We start from the raw sequence: 16,451 nt of genomic DNA, 5'->3' as shown, positions 1-16,451 counted from the left end.
TTGGTAAACTTGTTTTATGAAACAGGCCTTGAGGCATTAAAAGTGATCATATTTTTTCCATTGCATCGTATTGTCTCGAATCGCATTGTGTTGAATCGAATCGAAATCGGATCTCACTGCATCGTAATTGGGGTGAATCGTATCGCATCGCATCAGTATCTGCTTCATATGTATCTTTAATGTATCGTAAAAAACATCTTACGGTCTCCAAACCTCTGAATAATGGTATTAGTCTCAACCCAATATATTTGATCACAAAATTAGAAAACACATCAAAATAGCAAGCTCAAATCAAATTTTCTGTCTAAAGTGCAACTTTAAAGTAAAGGACAATAAAGCAAAACAATGATCTTGGTGTCGCTATAGTGCCATGCTCACCTGAGACTAGGTAAGTATGTAGGCTGTAAAATTGAGCTTGTAGAAAAAGAGAAGAAAGACAGCATTGGAGAATGGAGAATTCGGAAACACAAGATGAAATGGTGAACTTTGTGAAAGTACTGTTCAACGAAAATAGATGGAAGCAGCAGCGCTAGATAGAAACTGACAGTCTGCCTGCCAAACACTTCCAAGATAAGGCAGAAAAAGCAGAGCGAGACGGAAGGCGGTGCATTGTATGCAGTTTTATGCTAAACACATGTGGATGAGCTAGAGAGTTATCTGAGACTGCCGTGCCTTGAGCTAGAAACTGAAAGATGAGTGTGTGGAGATGTGTGTGCATGCGTGCAGAGCACCAAATCTCTCAAAAACAGGTTCAGGTTATATTTCACTCTGAAAAATCTAAACTTTTGGGAATTTGTTTTACTCATATAATGTTCACTATCATTCAAAAGTTTGGGGTCTGCAAGTTTTTTATTTATTTAATTTTATTTAAAGAAATTAGTTATTTCATTCAGCAATTTATCAAAAGTGACAGCAATGGCGTTTGTAATGTTACAAAAGATTTCTATTTCAGATATATGCTGTTCTTTTGAACTTTCTATTCCAAGAATCTGGGGGGAAAAAAGTATCTGGTTTCAACAAAAAAAAATTAAGCAGCACAACTGTTTTTAACATCAATTATAATAAGAAATGTGTCTTGAGTATCAAATCAGCATATTAGGGGGGAAAAAAGTATCTGGTTTCAACAAAAAAAAATTAAGCAGCACAACTGTTTTTAACATCAATTATAATAAGAAATGTGTCTTGAGCAGCAAATCAGCATATTAGAATGATTTCTGAAGGATCATGTGACACTGAAGACTGGAGTATTGATGGTGAAAATTCAGCTTTGCATCACAGGAATAAATTATATTTTAACATATATTCAAATAGAAAACTTATTTTAAATTTAAATATTTTTTACTGTATTTTTGATCAAAGAGCCTTCTTTCAAAAACATTAAAGAAATCATATTGACCCCAAACCTTTGTGAAAAATCTCCTTTAAATGTATTGCACACACACACACACACACACACACACAAACTATCATATAATTGTATTATATAATCATATAAATGTATTACTACATAAAACGTCATATTACCATATTTTTGCTATGATACAGAACAACATTTTTTGAGGTCAGCAGTTTCTTTAAAGTGCCCCTATTATGCCTTTTCCATTCCGTCATGGCAATGGGTGTTTCGTTTCCGACACGCGCTGTACGAGAAATTTTTTGAGAAAACTGTGTTTTTTAACCTTGCATGCATGTAAACCTGTTTTAGGAGACTCATAAAACAATATTAGCAACCTAAAAAATGGCATAATAGGGGCACTTTAAATTGTATTGTTCTCTGTGGAACTGAAGCTCAAACTCATTTCTCTGTCTTATGTCTCAACTCCTCAGGGAAGATGTGGCGCAGACGGACGGTGGTTGAGGCGTCTCAGGGGGATGGCAGGCCGTGTCCGTCTCAGATGGAGCAGTGGAAGCCATGTCCTGTGCGACCCTGTTACAGATGGCAGTACGGCCCGTGGTCCGAGTGTCGTGTTGAGGTCTTTTTCAATTCTTATAGATCAAACGGCTGAATGTAAATTCACAGATCAGAGTTCATTAAATTTGAACTTAAGCACTGCATTCACATTAAGAAAAAAAAATCAAAGTTTGGTGAACTCGGACTTGCAAAGGTTCTAGGTCAAGTCTATATTTCATAATTCATGTTTTTGTGCATTTTTCTCACAGAAAATCTTTGGAAAAACAAATAGTCAATGTCAAACTATCCACACTAAGGTTCACAATACTACCACATTCAAATGTTTGGGGTCGGTAAGATTTTTTAACAAAAATTCTGCTCACCAAGCCTGCATAAAATACAGTAATATTGTAAAATATTATTACAATTTAAAATAAATGTTTTCTATTTGAATATATTTTAAAATGTAATTTATTCCTGTGATCAAAGCTGAATTTTCAGCATCATTACTCCAGTCTTCAGTGTCACATGATCCTTCAGAAATCATTCTAATATGCTAATTTGCTGCTCAAGAAACATTTCATATTATCAATGTTAAAAACAGTTGTGCTGTTTAATATTTTTGTGGAAATTATGCATTTTTTTAGGATTCTTTGATGAATATAAGGTTCAACATTTTTCTTCTGCTGATCTCTGTTGTGACTCATGAAATTCAAACATGTTTATTGAACTGTGTTGTAAAATGCTAAACACCTCAGTCGCCCAACGGCACACGCTCTGAATGCGTTAACGACCCGCGCTGGAACTCCTCGCTCTTCCAACACCTTGGTTTCCAATCTCGCTGTCAACCTCGTCTTCTCTTCTATTATTCTCTCTGATCCTCCTCCGTTTCAATCCTGCTTTTGATCTTTGGATTTAGGAAGTGTTTATGATTGCTCGGCGCTCACATCTGAACCTGTGTGTGTGTGTGTGTGTGTGTTGTAGGAGGTGGTGTGCGGGGTGGGACTGCGTTTCCGGAACCTGTCGTGCTTTGTATCAGACGGCTCCGGCGATGGGAAGAGCAGCATTGCAGAGGAAGAGCTCTGTGCTGGATTGGAGCAGGCCGTCGACGGAGATAAAAATATTATTCTGGAGGAGACCTGCACTTTACCCTGCCCTGGTAACAGACTAAAATCACACAGGATACTTGATCTGTGAGGCCATCATTGCATGCAAACTTATTGGGGAAAAGCTATGCATAGATAGATAGATAGATAGATAGATATCTGTAACTAGCATAGCATCTGTCTGAAACATGCTAGCAATGTGATGATACCAGCAACTTCATAGCAACACTCTAGCAACCATCCAAACCAACCTAGCAACCACACCAAGTACCCTAGCAACCTATCTATCTATCTATCTATCTGTCTGTCTGGCTGTCTATATATAATTTATCATCTGTCTATCTATCTACAGGTATCTATCCATCCATCCATCCCTCTCTCTCTCTCTCTCTCTCTGTTTTTTCTAATAGACTGTATTGCCTTCAAAACAGTCAAACTGTAATATTTAAAGCTACTTCAAACCGACAACTTTCAAACTTTCTGGTCTGGCTTTCTCAAGCCCACTTCACTTTGTCTTGACAAACTTTTTTTATCTAGTTCAACTTAATTTCTTATAAATATTTACTTATACAGCAATATTGCTGCTTGTCGCTGCTTTCTATTCAGTTTTGCAATTACAGTTTTGTGTGTTTTTTGGTTTTATTTAATGTAATATACATTTTTAATTTCAGGTGTAATGCTGTCACCCTGTTTGAGATCTGTTTTTGTGCTACATGTGTTTTCAAATATATAATTTAATAACTGTGTAATCTAAAATACATAATCTAAAAAATATTACACCCTTAAATAGCATTTTTAATGTACTTCTCTGCTTTTTAAATATGTTATAATGTAGCTAACTTTCCTACAAGGGCAGACTGACTACATTTGAACTATAAAAAAAAGTTGTTCCTGTAAATGGTAGCAGACTACCATTTACAGGAACCTCCTCTTCTGCTGTTATCAGTGTTGTGAATGAAATGGAAAGCTACTTCAGATGACTCTGTTGATCTGTTCAGGTGACTGTTACCTGATGGAGTGGTCCGACTGGAGCCCGTGTCAAAGTGTGTGTGTGAAGGGTCAGCGTTTGGACTTCACTCCAGTGCAGGTCCGTTCACGTGCCGTCATCGCACAGGAACCGGAGAACATCGCTCAGTGCCCCGATCAGGAGTGGCAGTCCTGGCCCTGCAGCAGTGAGAAACATGCTCCTCCTCTCTCATTTGCATAAAGACACTGCTTTACTCTGATGTTATTCAACATGAATCATTTTAAGAATTTAACATTTAATATTTAACACATATCGTTTGTTTTAAAATGGCATCACCTTAGTGAAAAGAAGTACACTTGAGCATACATATAAAAAGAGTAATTATTATGGAAATAATATACTTTGTGATGTAATCTTTCAGGACACTCTATTGCATGTTAATTGTAATTATATGTATTATAGTTTACATTTATATTAAATGCAATTATTTGAACTTAAGATGTTTTTGACCCACTTAAGTAGGATATAAGTACAACTTTATATGTACAGTAATTGCATAATTACTTGAAGCATTTATGCTGAACTAAAATATACTTTGTCATTTCTACGGAAATGTGTATGTCATGTGTTTAAATGTGTATAATTACAAGTAGTTGCAATTTAGTTCATTGAAAATATGTTAACTTTTAAATGTAATATCAAACAACAAACTACAGTTAAAATTATAATCAAGTACTTTACACGTGCTTTAGTATGTTAGTCAACAAATCAAAATAAGTATACTACTTTAAAGCACAACAAAACAATTAAAACAAAAGGATTTTTAAAAAAAGCTTTAAAATGAAACTTTTAATGACATTGTTACTGTGCATAAATGTGTTGAGAAACATGAAAGTGTACTCTCCGCAAGTGCACTTAAAAGTGCCTTTTATTGCATTAATATTATATTATCTGCAAGTACAGTTTTTAAAAATGTGCTGTTCAGATTTAAAGTACACTACAAGTGCACATTCAATACAATTAAGCATATTTCTTTTTCACAAAAGCATGTATATATTTATGTGCATGTATTTAAGAATTTTACATGAAATGCAGTTGGATGTCTACGGCCTGATTTGTTACAAACGCATTCTCTTTTAAAGGCATGGTGCACCCAAAAATGAAATTTGTGTCATCATTTATTCACCCTCCACTTGTTCCAAACCCGTATGAGTTTCTTTCTTCTGTTGAACACAAAAGAAGATATTTTGAAGAATGTAGCCATAGACTTTCATATTATTATTTTTTTTCCATACTGTGGAAGTCAATGGCTATCGTCAACCATGCACTTGGTTCACATTTTGGACCATGTTAATAGTTTTGGTACTTTTAAATAAGATTGTATGAAAACACCTTTATCAGGTCTCTCTACACCTGTGACGTGTACGGCTGCAGAATGTACACAAGTCATCAGGGCAGTTATTTGAGATTTGACTTACTAGTCATATGGTGCGTAAAATATGTAAAACTTGTAAATATTTATTCTGTTGATTTCCATCTAGTTGGTGAGTGTTATGAGTACCAGTGGATGGGCAGTCCTCAGCTGATCTGGTGTCAGCGCTCAGATGGAATAAACGTCACAGGTGCTATACTACACCGCTTCACATCTGTTTCTTTAAGTCACATGAATGAGCAGCTGACGAGGAATTACAAATACCAATACATGGTATATGTATGTACATACAGAATAAAGCAATGAGTACATCTTAGGTCCTATCAGCCTTTTTTGGTAATTTTGTTTGCCACTTTTAAATGCCTTTTTGCCTTCACTAGGTCATGTTTAATGGTCCTGCGGTGTGATTTTATGTAGCTTCTGCATAAATGAGCTCATGAAAGCTGATTGCATAATAATTATAAATGAATTAGCAAAGTGCTCTTTTAAATACAGTGGTTTTAGATGGAGTATATTATCATGACACACTACAGAACATGTAGGAGACTCTGATACCAGCATCTATGCAGTATATACTGTAATATGTATATTGTGCAAAAGATGCCCATCGTGTGAAACTACTAGCACATATGCCCATTTCTAATTGACTGATTACTTTCTGCCGAATGGAGTTGTTGTCAAAAGCTTGAAAATGATCTGTGCCCTGTTATTTCTTCCAGGTGGATGCCATCCAGTGCTCCTGCCAGGGACGGACCAGTCATGCGATCCACCTTGTGACAAACCACAGACATTCTGCTCAGAGGTAAGACACAAGAGGACTGTGGGATTACGGTAATTCTGAGCCTGGGTGTCTGTAACTGCAGACAGTTGCTCCAGCTGCAATTATCATAATGAATGCAACAGAAAATCATGGTCATAAGCTGTGCTTTTGTTTTTATTTTTGGATACAGTTGATCTATATTTTTGAAGCATACTCAATGAACTTTTTATATGCTTGCTAGACTCAGACTTAGAATTATTGCATACAAAATCTTGGCTGCTCAAATGATGTAATGCTTTTGAATTGTGCATGCTTTATAGAATAATTTTACTCACAATCCCTTGCACAAAGGAAGAAGAGGAGTTTGTGGATGTTTTCTTTCCACTAGGGATGGGGGATAACATTTATTTCTCTTGTAAATAGAGTACTGAAGGGATCATGTATTTTTGTAGGCCAATGCGGAAGTTAACGTCATCCTGGTTCCCTCGGCAAAAACTCAACATGTTTTTTCCATTGGCTTTTGGATTACTGCAGAAAATAAGTTCTGTGACCAACAAAAGCTTATGATTCTTACACATTTTGTTCATCAAGATGCAATCACCAGAAGTAAAAAGCTATAAATGAACTATACCACGGTCACATGACTTTAACAGCACCATCACTAAGCTTCTGACAACTCTTGGAAAGTTGGGAGAGTTAGAATATATTGCAAGAGCATGATTATAAACCCCACAAGGTTGTAAAAGCAGACTAGTGAGTAGATGAGTTTACCTGTTTGGCATGATGGCGTTTAATGACTCCAACAACCTCTGTAATAATAATAATAATAATTCATTACATTTATATAGCGCTTTTCTAGGCACTCAAAGCGCTTTACATTGTCAGGGGGTATCTCCTCATCCACCACCAGTGTGCAGCATCCACCTGGATGATGCGACGGCATCAATTATTGCAAGATATGTAGTCCCATTTGGCCACTTATTAGCAACCACCTTATTTAAAACACGTAAAATCACAAGTGGGGCATTACTGATGTATTTCATGTCATCTTAAACGTGTTAACCACAAACACTTATTTCAGGCATTTAATCAAAAACCATTTCAAAAAACCCATTGACTTTGAGACGATGGAACTGGGAGTGCAAAAATGTCTTGAGTTTAGGACTCTATTGGGTGTGAATTGGGTCACAAGCCTTGAGAGGAAGCAGAAAGCATGATCTTATTTGTGTGTCTTTGCTGCCCCCTGCAGGAGGGCGTATGTATGTGTGAGGAGGGCTATACCGAGGTGCTGACGGCCAAGGGGATGCTGGAGCAGTGTACACCCATCCCTGTGCTCGAAATCCCCACTGCAGGGGACAAGAAATCTGATGTGAAGACCAGCCGGGCCATCAACCCCACCCTGCCCACCACGGTACAGCCTGGCCGTGTCGGACGCACCTGGTACCTGCAACCCTTTGGACCAGGTAAATGTTTCATTTCCATTTCTTTAGTCCAGTATCTCTTAAACATATTTTAATAGTGCTGGTTTAAGTTCTCTTAGGAAATTATATTACTCAGCAAACACTTTTTAAGTAATCTTTATCGGTCAACAATGAATCCATTTTTACGGAAGCTTGTTTTTGACATGGGAATTAAAAATGACTCTTTTTTTTTATATATCTTGCAATTCTGGCTTCTTCTTTTTTTCCTCTGAATTCTGATTTTACATGTTGTAATAATTTGGTAACACTTTAGAATAGGGGTCCAGAATAATGCATTAGTTAAGCATTAATTAATGGTTAACTTGTTCATAATTAAGCATTAGTTGAGCACAAACACACTAGTAATTAATGATTAACTTACATTTAGGGAGCTCAGATTATGCATTAGTTAAGCATAAATAAAGTTAATCATTAATTAAGTGTGTGGTCATGCTTATCTAATGCATTATTGTGAACAAGTTAATCATTAACTACTACTTTATTTATGCTTAACTAATGCATAATCTGAGCTCCCTAAATGTAAGTTAATCATTAATTACTAGTGTGTTTGTGCTCAACTAATGCTTAATTGTGAACAAGTTAACCATTAATTAATGCTTAACTAATGCATTATTCTGGACCCCTATTCTAAAGTGTTACCAATAATTTTTCCACCACAAAAAAAAAGACCAGAATTGTGTGATATTTAATTCTGAGAAAAAAATTATTATAAGATGTCAATTCAGAATTCAGAGAAAAAAAATCTGAAATGCAAGATGTAAAATGAGAATTCTAAAGCAAAATGTTAGAATTGCAAGATGTAAACTCCCAATTACAATTTTATAACTTGCCATTGTGAGATATAAACTCGAATTTCTGAGAAAAAGTAAGCATTGTGAGATATTTCCGTGGTAGGGAAAAAAAGGAACTGTGAGATGTAAACTCAAAATTGCTAGTTTAGAACTTGCAATTGCAAGATATAAACTTGCAATTCGAAGAAAAAAAGTCACAATTGTGAGATATAAACTGTGAATTCTAAATAAAAAAGTACGAATTGCGAAATATAAACTCACAATTACTAGTTTAGAACTTGTGATTGTGAGATATAAACTCTTTGCAAGGAAAAAATAGAATTGTGAGATAAAAAGATGAAATTACCATTTTTATTTATTTTTTTTTTTTTTTATTGGCTCTTTTATAGTATTTCAACATTATACAGTTTTGCATTTTGCTTCAGTTTAATGGCCTGTGCTAAAAAATCTCTTGCCTCTTTAGATGGAAAGCTGAAGACATGGGTGTATGGCGTGGCGGCAGGTGTCTTTGTCCTCCTGGTATTTATAGTGTCGATGATTTACCTCGCATGGTAAGAAAGACAACCCTTTCCGTTCGCTTCATCACTCGTTTTATTTTCCCATTCACTCCATGCATTCGTTTGGTTCTGTTTTTCTTTAACTCGCACCCCACCCTCATCCATGCCTCCCTCGCCGTCATGAGCAGCGGTTACTGTGCCATCCGGCGGTCGCTCGGGACGCCAGATTCTGCCAACGGTATGATGGTATGGATGGGCCAAGACGCCCATGAGCTGACATACACCTGCCCTGAGTGCCAGCAGCCAAGTCAAGAGTCAAGAGCCAGTTAAAGGCTGGAGAAACAGGCTCCTGATGTCCTGACATCTCAGCCCCCTCTGCCTAGTGCCTCCACCTCAGTCTGTGCCTTACGATCTGATGCTAAACGCATCAAGATGCCCGGGTAGGCTGTTTATTTATGGTTTACTGGTTTAGAAAAAGATTTTTTAAAAATTGCTCTGTTGCAAAACCTAGTTGGCTGTTTTGGTTCCTACTGCCTGCATAGTGTCTTTTAAACATGGTTATTATCATAAAACTAAAACCATTTTTTTAAATTAATTACACAAAATTAGTGTTAATTTCTATGGAAACAATATTTGTTTTTTCCATAAGACAACACCATTAAACACTGTGACGATGTCAAATGCAATATCTTGGACACGACTAAAATGTAGTTTAAAAACTAAAAACTCTCTATATCCATATACTGTATATAAAAAATAGAGATAGAACAAATATAAAAGAAATACAGACCTCCACAAATGTTCATACTTGAGGTTGCCAGATGTCAAGTTTAAATCCCCCTATTAGAGCTTTTCTCTTAAAATCCAAACATATATCTCAACTATATTGTTAGCGACCGTGGTTGCTGAATTGTCTTTTTGTTCTTTTTGTTGTTGTTGTTGTTGTTGTTGTTGTTGTTGTTGTTGTTGTTTTAATAGAAAAAAACATGACTTTAATTATTGGAATTAATATTAGGAATTTTGCTATTTTAGCTTTCATAATGTAAAGAGTGTGTTAATTTGTGATAACTGAATAAGTCAGGAAACTATCAAACGAACATTATCGGTTTGTTTAACCATTTTGCAGCATGGCTAAAATATGACACAGAGCTAGGACTAAGACTAAATATATAAAAAATAAAAAAAAACTGCCAAAAATTTGTATATATACATATATGTATATATGCATATTCAAAACACATACACATGCACAGACACAACAAAATTACAAAAAAAAACTTTAATATTAAAATATAAAAATAAAATCTAAATTAAAATAAAATGGTAAATAATAGTATAAAAAGTAAATAGTAAATTAATTGTAAATAGTACTTTGTAAGCAGTATATAATATATGTTATATCAGTGATAGTCCACTTTTTAATTCTATTAAACTATTTTTATCAATATTTAAAATCAGCATTCCTCTTACTTTGTCAGGTTTTTTTCACTGATATGCCGTAATGCTTTTTGGATAGTTTTCTCTTTGATGGGTACATGTGATTTTGCCTTAGAATTAGGTATTTCAATAGGCAGCATAATCATGTTTTCTACGTTTTGGAACAGACTTTGCATCTATTATACCTGAAAATGTTGCCTATGGGGGCAACTTGCTAGGTCTTGTAGCAGCAACTTTTTTTATGGTCATATGTTGCAATAATGCTGAAAACAAATCAGGTCAATGTGGTCTTTAATGAAGTCCAACTGCTTTACACCTCATTTTGCTTGATTATATTATATTTGCACCGATTATATTTCATCATTCATGACTGAACTATTCCTGATCATCATGATTTTTCATCATCTTGTTTTTTATACACATTTCATTTTTGTATCATATACCATAATATGCATATGCATATATAATATATACTGTGTTTACGTAATATAAAAAGTGTTTCACTTAAGATAGCATATACACACAGTCTGTGTCCACACTGCAAGGTTTTGAGAGTGACAGCCGCATCATTCTTTTGTCCTCAGCAAAAAGCCAAAGAAACCTCAGCGAAGACAAAACAATAATCGACTGAAACCCCTGACCCTGGCATATGACGGAGATGTGGACATGTAGCCTTTCTCGGAAAACTAACGTCATGAAAGTATCATCAGCAAATGGTTGAATCTCATGAAAACATGGGTCACATTATACCCCAAATTCTAATGAAAAAAAAAAGCATAAAAGAAACAAAGTCTATTTTAGCACCTTTGTACATCATGATATTTTGAAAATGACATTATTTCTTTATTAATGAAAATTAAGCACTTTCTTCCTAAATTCTTTTTTTTTTTAACTGCCATGCATCTGAACAATTTACTTTCAGTGTTTTTGTAATTCTCAGTGTTGTCAATGGTGATTCTCTTTTTTTATTTAAATAAGAATAAACTAAATGCAGTATAACAAATATTATGATTTATTAATTCTTAATTAGTGAAATATAGTAAAATATAAGAGTTATTACTCTTACAGTAGTAAGAGTTTGGGGTAGATGTGCTTAATTCTCATAAAAATATCACAATGCAAATAGTCTTTAGGCATGAAAAAATATAATTTCTTATTTTTTTTACCGTTTGTATTTGGGGTGAAGTATGACCCAGAAATGTTCTTGAGGTTCACCCAAATACTCCTCCAAATGGGAAATGCCTAACCATCTCAAATACTAGACCCTAACTGCTTTAATCCAACCTAGAAGAAGAAGAAACATCCAAGAGCCGCAAACGAAAACCTTCATACTTCATACTGTTTTTACTTCATGTTCTTGTTCTGGAAGAGCCTTTACACACATCTCCAAACGTTGTGAGATCATGCCTTTGTTTATATTCAGTTCCTTACAAGTATTTGTCAATTATGCAACTGCGGTCAAGCTAGTGGTCTTCTATACGACGGGTCAGGACCTTATCAGAACAACTTTCTTCCGACTTGTGCTTCCCAGCTGAGAGGATTCATATTTTTGGAGGGAGTTATTGAACAGACAATGCCAAAACACACAGTAGAAAACACGTAAGGAAACTTGTGAACTTCAGATATCATGGACAACATTTGCTCACAGAAGATGCAGCCTTTCTATGGAAGGTGAAAACAAGACAAATCATGTTCTCCTGGAAGTCCCACTCTGATTCCAGGTATTATTTTGCACTATATTAGTGCAGCAAGGAAAGCATTCGCCATTGAACAATGTCTCTAAACCGACGATTCTTCAAGGCAACCCAATATGAATCTGGAGCACATCAATAAAAGTGTAAAAATCAATCTCAGAGTGGGACTCTTTAAAGACCTCACGTCCTTTTGTTTTCACTCATTTGTGCATTGTATAGTTTCTATGATGTGTCTTTTGACTGACTTTAAATATGTATTTTTTGTTATAGTTTTCCATTCAGACATTTTTTATATTAAATGGTCGCTATACAGTTGTTGAGAAAAAGTGGTTGTGACAGTATTATGACTTTTGATTGGGGATTTATGCCCCATTTTCAATGTCTGGTATCTAATTACACGAATGATGTACGTGTCAAGACAGTGGGTCTCATGGGAAGACCGATAGTTTTTGCCTTATTATTGATAAAAAAAATAAAATACTGAAGTATTGTTGCCAATTCTCACAGGACAGTGGACATGCAAAATACAGTAGCCCTACAAAGTATCTGGACACGGAAGATAAACTTTAAAGGGGACATTGGATGAAATTTTCACTTTATTTTTTTGCATTTAGTTAGTTTTCTGGCATGTCTGCCAGCTCAGAAAAGCTGAAAAGAAAACACGCAGCCAGTTTGTATGACATGTCCAGTGTAGTCCTATTCCCGAACGGATGAGTCTTGTGAACTGATACTTTATACTGAATCAGAAACATAAAATGTGACCAGTATAGTCAGATTCCCGAGTGACTGATTCTTATGAACCAGTTATTTTTAGTGAATCAAAAACATACAACTTGTCCTTTGTTTTCCATTTCTCGAACGAATGACTCTTGTGAACCAATGCTTTATACTGAATCAAAAACCTATTATGCAACCAGTGTAGTCCGATTCCAGAGTCACTGACTCTTACGAACTGGTTCTTTCTAGTAAGTCAAAAACATATAAAGTGTCCAATGTAGTCAGATTCACGAACAAATGATTCTTATGAACCTATGTGTGACTATTATGAGTGTGTGTGTGTGTGTGTGTATTATAAACCAATATATATTATAATATATAGGCCAATTATTACATTGCATTTATGCTGCTTCTAAAAGGACTGTGAAAACTCATCAAAAATGCAAAACAGATTAGGTCATAAATTTTTTTTTGAAATCATGTAATTTTGAAACAAAGTGAATTTCACTCCGTTTGGTATTGTGTTATCTAATGCAAAGACATGAAGTGCGGCTGAAGTGTGCAAATACTTTCTGGGGTCATTGTACACCTGTAGCACTTTTGTTGGATATATATATATATATATATTACTGTATAGTATTATGACATCATAAATATAAGCTGTCTCATGCACTTGCAACAAACGTACAAAGCCATCACACAGTATGATTTTTGACGTTTTATTATTCAGCAGATTAAATAGTATTCCATTTTTATATCCTTAATTTATTTTCAAATGGTTATACATTACCCTTCTTCCCCTAAAAAATTACAAAATGCAATGAAAAATAAAATACAATGTGTATGTATTCATGAAATTTGATTTGATTTGAATTTAACCTGTTATATATATTTTTTTTAAACAAAGCGTGACTATAATATTCCTAAGATGTGATAGTCTATGAATCCTGCTGAAATCTTCCATTCAGATAGTAGTAATATAGAAGATGCTTTTTATTGGTCAGCTCTCCTCATTTTCCCCTAATTCATTTACGCTGCTACATTAGAGTCGTTTCACCCGGCCGTCCTGCTAGCAGCTGGTGAAATGAATGTTTAGATTTATTTGTAAATAATGAGTATTAAATCATATTCATTTCTTTTCTATCGCACAGAAATGTTTAGTACATTGCAAAGTGGTCTCGCTGATCTTTGTTGATTATGGTCATGTTGTAAAGTTCCAAGGTCTTTTTTGTACAGCTTATGTTTCCTGATCACCTTCAGGTAATAAATACTGGTGTATTAAACATGTATGAAGGATATTTCTTATATGTTTGTGAGTTTGTTTAATCTTTTATCCACTGTATGAAGACAGATATGTTGGGCGACATGCATTAGGAATGACTCTATTAATGAAAGTCATAGGATTGGTTGTTTGGACATTCATAGGTGTTCCTCCCTCATGCGAGTGAGCGAGCGTCTGTCAGTGTCAGATGGAGCTGAGTGACCATGTGTTCACAGTGCAGAGCAGAGAAGAGCCTTGCATCAGGAAGATCAGCTTCCCCTGAACTCCACTGAATCCCGCTGAGAATTTCACAGGGATCAGAACGGCTGCGAGGGAAGTTCAAGAGTCAGAAAGCTGCTAAATGATGATTGCGAGCAGTTTGACGTGTCTTATGATACTCCTCTCCATTAATGATGTAAGTACATTTACATTTGACCATTAATTCTTATTCTTATCTTTGCTGCGGGTGTTGAACTTGCTCTTTGATGTATGATCAGCACCACGGACAGCGACAGGCAGTCAACTCAAATCCTTAAGGAAAACATACTGTCCTTGATTTCTATTGGAATTTGGAACCGGTCCTAATAGGATCAATTACGAATCCTGTAAGAATCAAATAAGATGTGGTCAAAGACTGAAACACAGTTTATGAGAGCTTTTGAAGGATGGATTAAATGGAGAATATGTGAACACTGGTATTTTTTTAATATCAAATGCTGAAATTGAACCTGGAATTTCTACAGTATTTTTTAGTTTTTAATTATACTGGACTGCCTTATTATTAAAGGAAATCACACTGGGAGCTCTAGGTGTAAAATAATTCCTTTGTAAATCACGTATTTCAGTAAATTACTCTAAATCATACTCTAAATTCCGTGACCATATATTTTGTGTTTTGGGTCTCTACAGTTAGAACTAGTTAGAACCTATTTGGAAGATTTGATTTTTATTAATAAATGTAACATTAATTGAAATAGTTGTTGAATTGTGTTATGGAATGTTTACGAAATTCCCATTAGGATCATCTAGAGCCAATTCTAAATTATAAAAGAAATTCCAAAAGGAATATTACATAAACATTCTTGATATTTTTGACCACCAAAAAAAAAAGTTTAAAGTGATTTTATGGTCTTAGCTGGTTTAAGATGGTTCACACTGATCTGTAGAAACCAGCTAAAACCAGCAAACCACCTTACTTTTCTTTAACTGAAAAGCCCTCCTATTTATATAATAATCATTAATGACGGATCTTGATTGCATTAACAGGTGCAAGTAGATGCAAATACATGCTGCTGCCTAGTTTCATTTCTGTCCGTGATACTTTAGTGGAGGAATTCTAATTTAATGGTTGGTTAAGAATATCATATGAAGGAACATACAGTATTGGTCATCAATGTTCAATTTGCTGTGATCAATAACTGTTCAAAAACGTCAGCAATTTTGCCAATCACGTTTTCAGATGAAAACATTTATTTATTTTTTTATTGAGAAAGTATGAACAAAGTAGTCTCATGTATTGTACTTCCAATTGCAATTTATCATTCATAGTGCTTTTAGAGTGTTCTCCAGTATTCATCAGACCAGCACTTCTCATCAGATAGTGTTAATATTGTAATATTCCAGCATGGTAAGCTGAAGAACCAGAAGTAGTATTTTGTTTTCGACTTGTGTCTCTCCAGTCGTGCCTCCTCCTCTCGCTGTATAAGATCCAGCTCACACCTCAGACTGAAGATCGATTTGTCTCTAATTGAAATAAAAGGCAACGTGGTGCTCGAGCCTCAAAAGGATCAATGCTTTTTGATATAAATATATAAGTGTGACTGTAAGTGTCTGACCCCTGGAGATAAAGATCCAATATACGAATTCTGTGAAAAGAGCTATTGAGTTGATATCATAAGTTTCGATTTTGGGGGGGTTTCTGTTTTTTTCACCTGGACATGTTCAATGGAACTGCCCCAGTGTTGCAGTAACTCTGCCTTCATCTGATTACGGCACTGTTTATGTTTTTACCCATGATCCATGGAGTTAAATCACGACTTACTGATTTATTCACTAATATTCTCAACACAATCATGGATTCTTCTTTAACTTTAGTCGGACGCTGGTTTCAGAGGTAGCATCTCCCTCTGGGAATGTTTCAGATGAGTTACAGTATGTCATGATATCATCCTTGCAGGTGAATTTCATTCCTCTTTTCACTGACTTGCTGACTGCACTGTACAGAGTGAAAAAATACAGGTCTTTCTACCTGATACAGTCCTTAGACATGCTTTCAAAGGTGTAGCATAAGCATATTATTTTATAAAAAGCATGTTTTTTAATAATTTATTTTTAAAAATTATTTATATATATATATATATATAATTGCATATCATTGCTCTCTTGTTGATTTTGATTGCTTCCATTGTCCTCATTTG

At 35.1% G+C, this 16,451-nt stretch overlaps 2 protein-coding genes across 2 annotated transcripts in view; both read left to right on the top strand.

The window, feature by feature from the left end:
* The window catches only part of LOC107726647 (thrombospondin type-1 domain-containing protein 7A-like), an 88,853-nt gene extending 77,725 nt beyond the window's left edge, over positions 1-11,128 (top strand). The window contains exons 20-27 of the mRNA XM_016536309.1: positions 1,728-1,973; positions 2,876-3,050; positions 3,996-4,169; positions 5,506-5,586; positions 6,116-6,198; positions 7,406-7,619; positions 8,892-8,979; positions 10,947-11,128. Coding sequence (XP_016391795.1) covers positions 1,728-1,973; positions 2,876-3,050; positions 3,996-4,169; positions 5,506-5,586; positions 6,116-6,198; positions 7,406-7,619; positions 8,892-8,979; positions 10,947-11,034 — 1,149 coding nt within the window. The 3' untranslated portion in view covers positions 11,035-11,128. The remainder of the gene's footprint in view (positions 1-1,727; positions 1,974-2,875; positions 3,051-3,995; positions 4,170-5,505; positions 5,587-6,115; positions 6,199-7,405; positions 7,620-8,891; positions 8,980-10,946) is intronic.
* An 861-nt stretch (positions 11,129-11,989) lies between these two features.
* LOC107726646 (neurexophilin-1-like) overlaps positions 11,990-16,451 on the top strand; it is a 7,758-nt gene continuing 3,296 nt past the window's right edge. The window contains exon 1 of the mRNA XM_016536308.1: positions 11,990-12,033. Within this exon, the coding sequence (XP_016391794.1) occupies positions 11,990-12,033 (44 nt within the window). The remainder of the gene's footprint in view (positions 12,034-16,451) is intronic.

Source organism: Sinocyclocheilus rhinocerous, unplaced genomic scaffold, assembly GCF_001515625.1.
Source record: "Sinocyclocheilus rhinocerous isolate Xijiao unplaced genomic scaffold, SAMN03320098_v1.1 scaffold5, whole genome shotgun sequence".
Classification (NCBI taxonomy): domain Eukaryota; kingdom Metazoa; phylum Chordata; class Actinopteri; order Cypriniformes; family Cyprinidae; genus Sinocyclocheilus; species Sinocyclocheilus rhinocerous.
The sequence above is the reverse complement of the archived record's forward strand: the minus strand, read 5'-3'. Positions and strand labels throughout refer to the sequence as shown.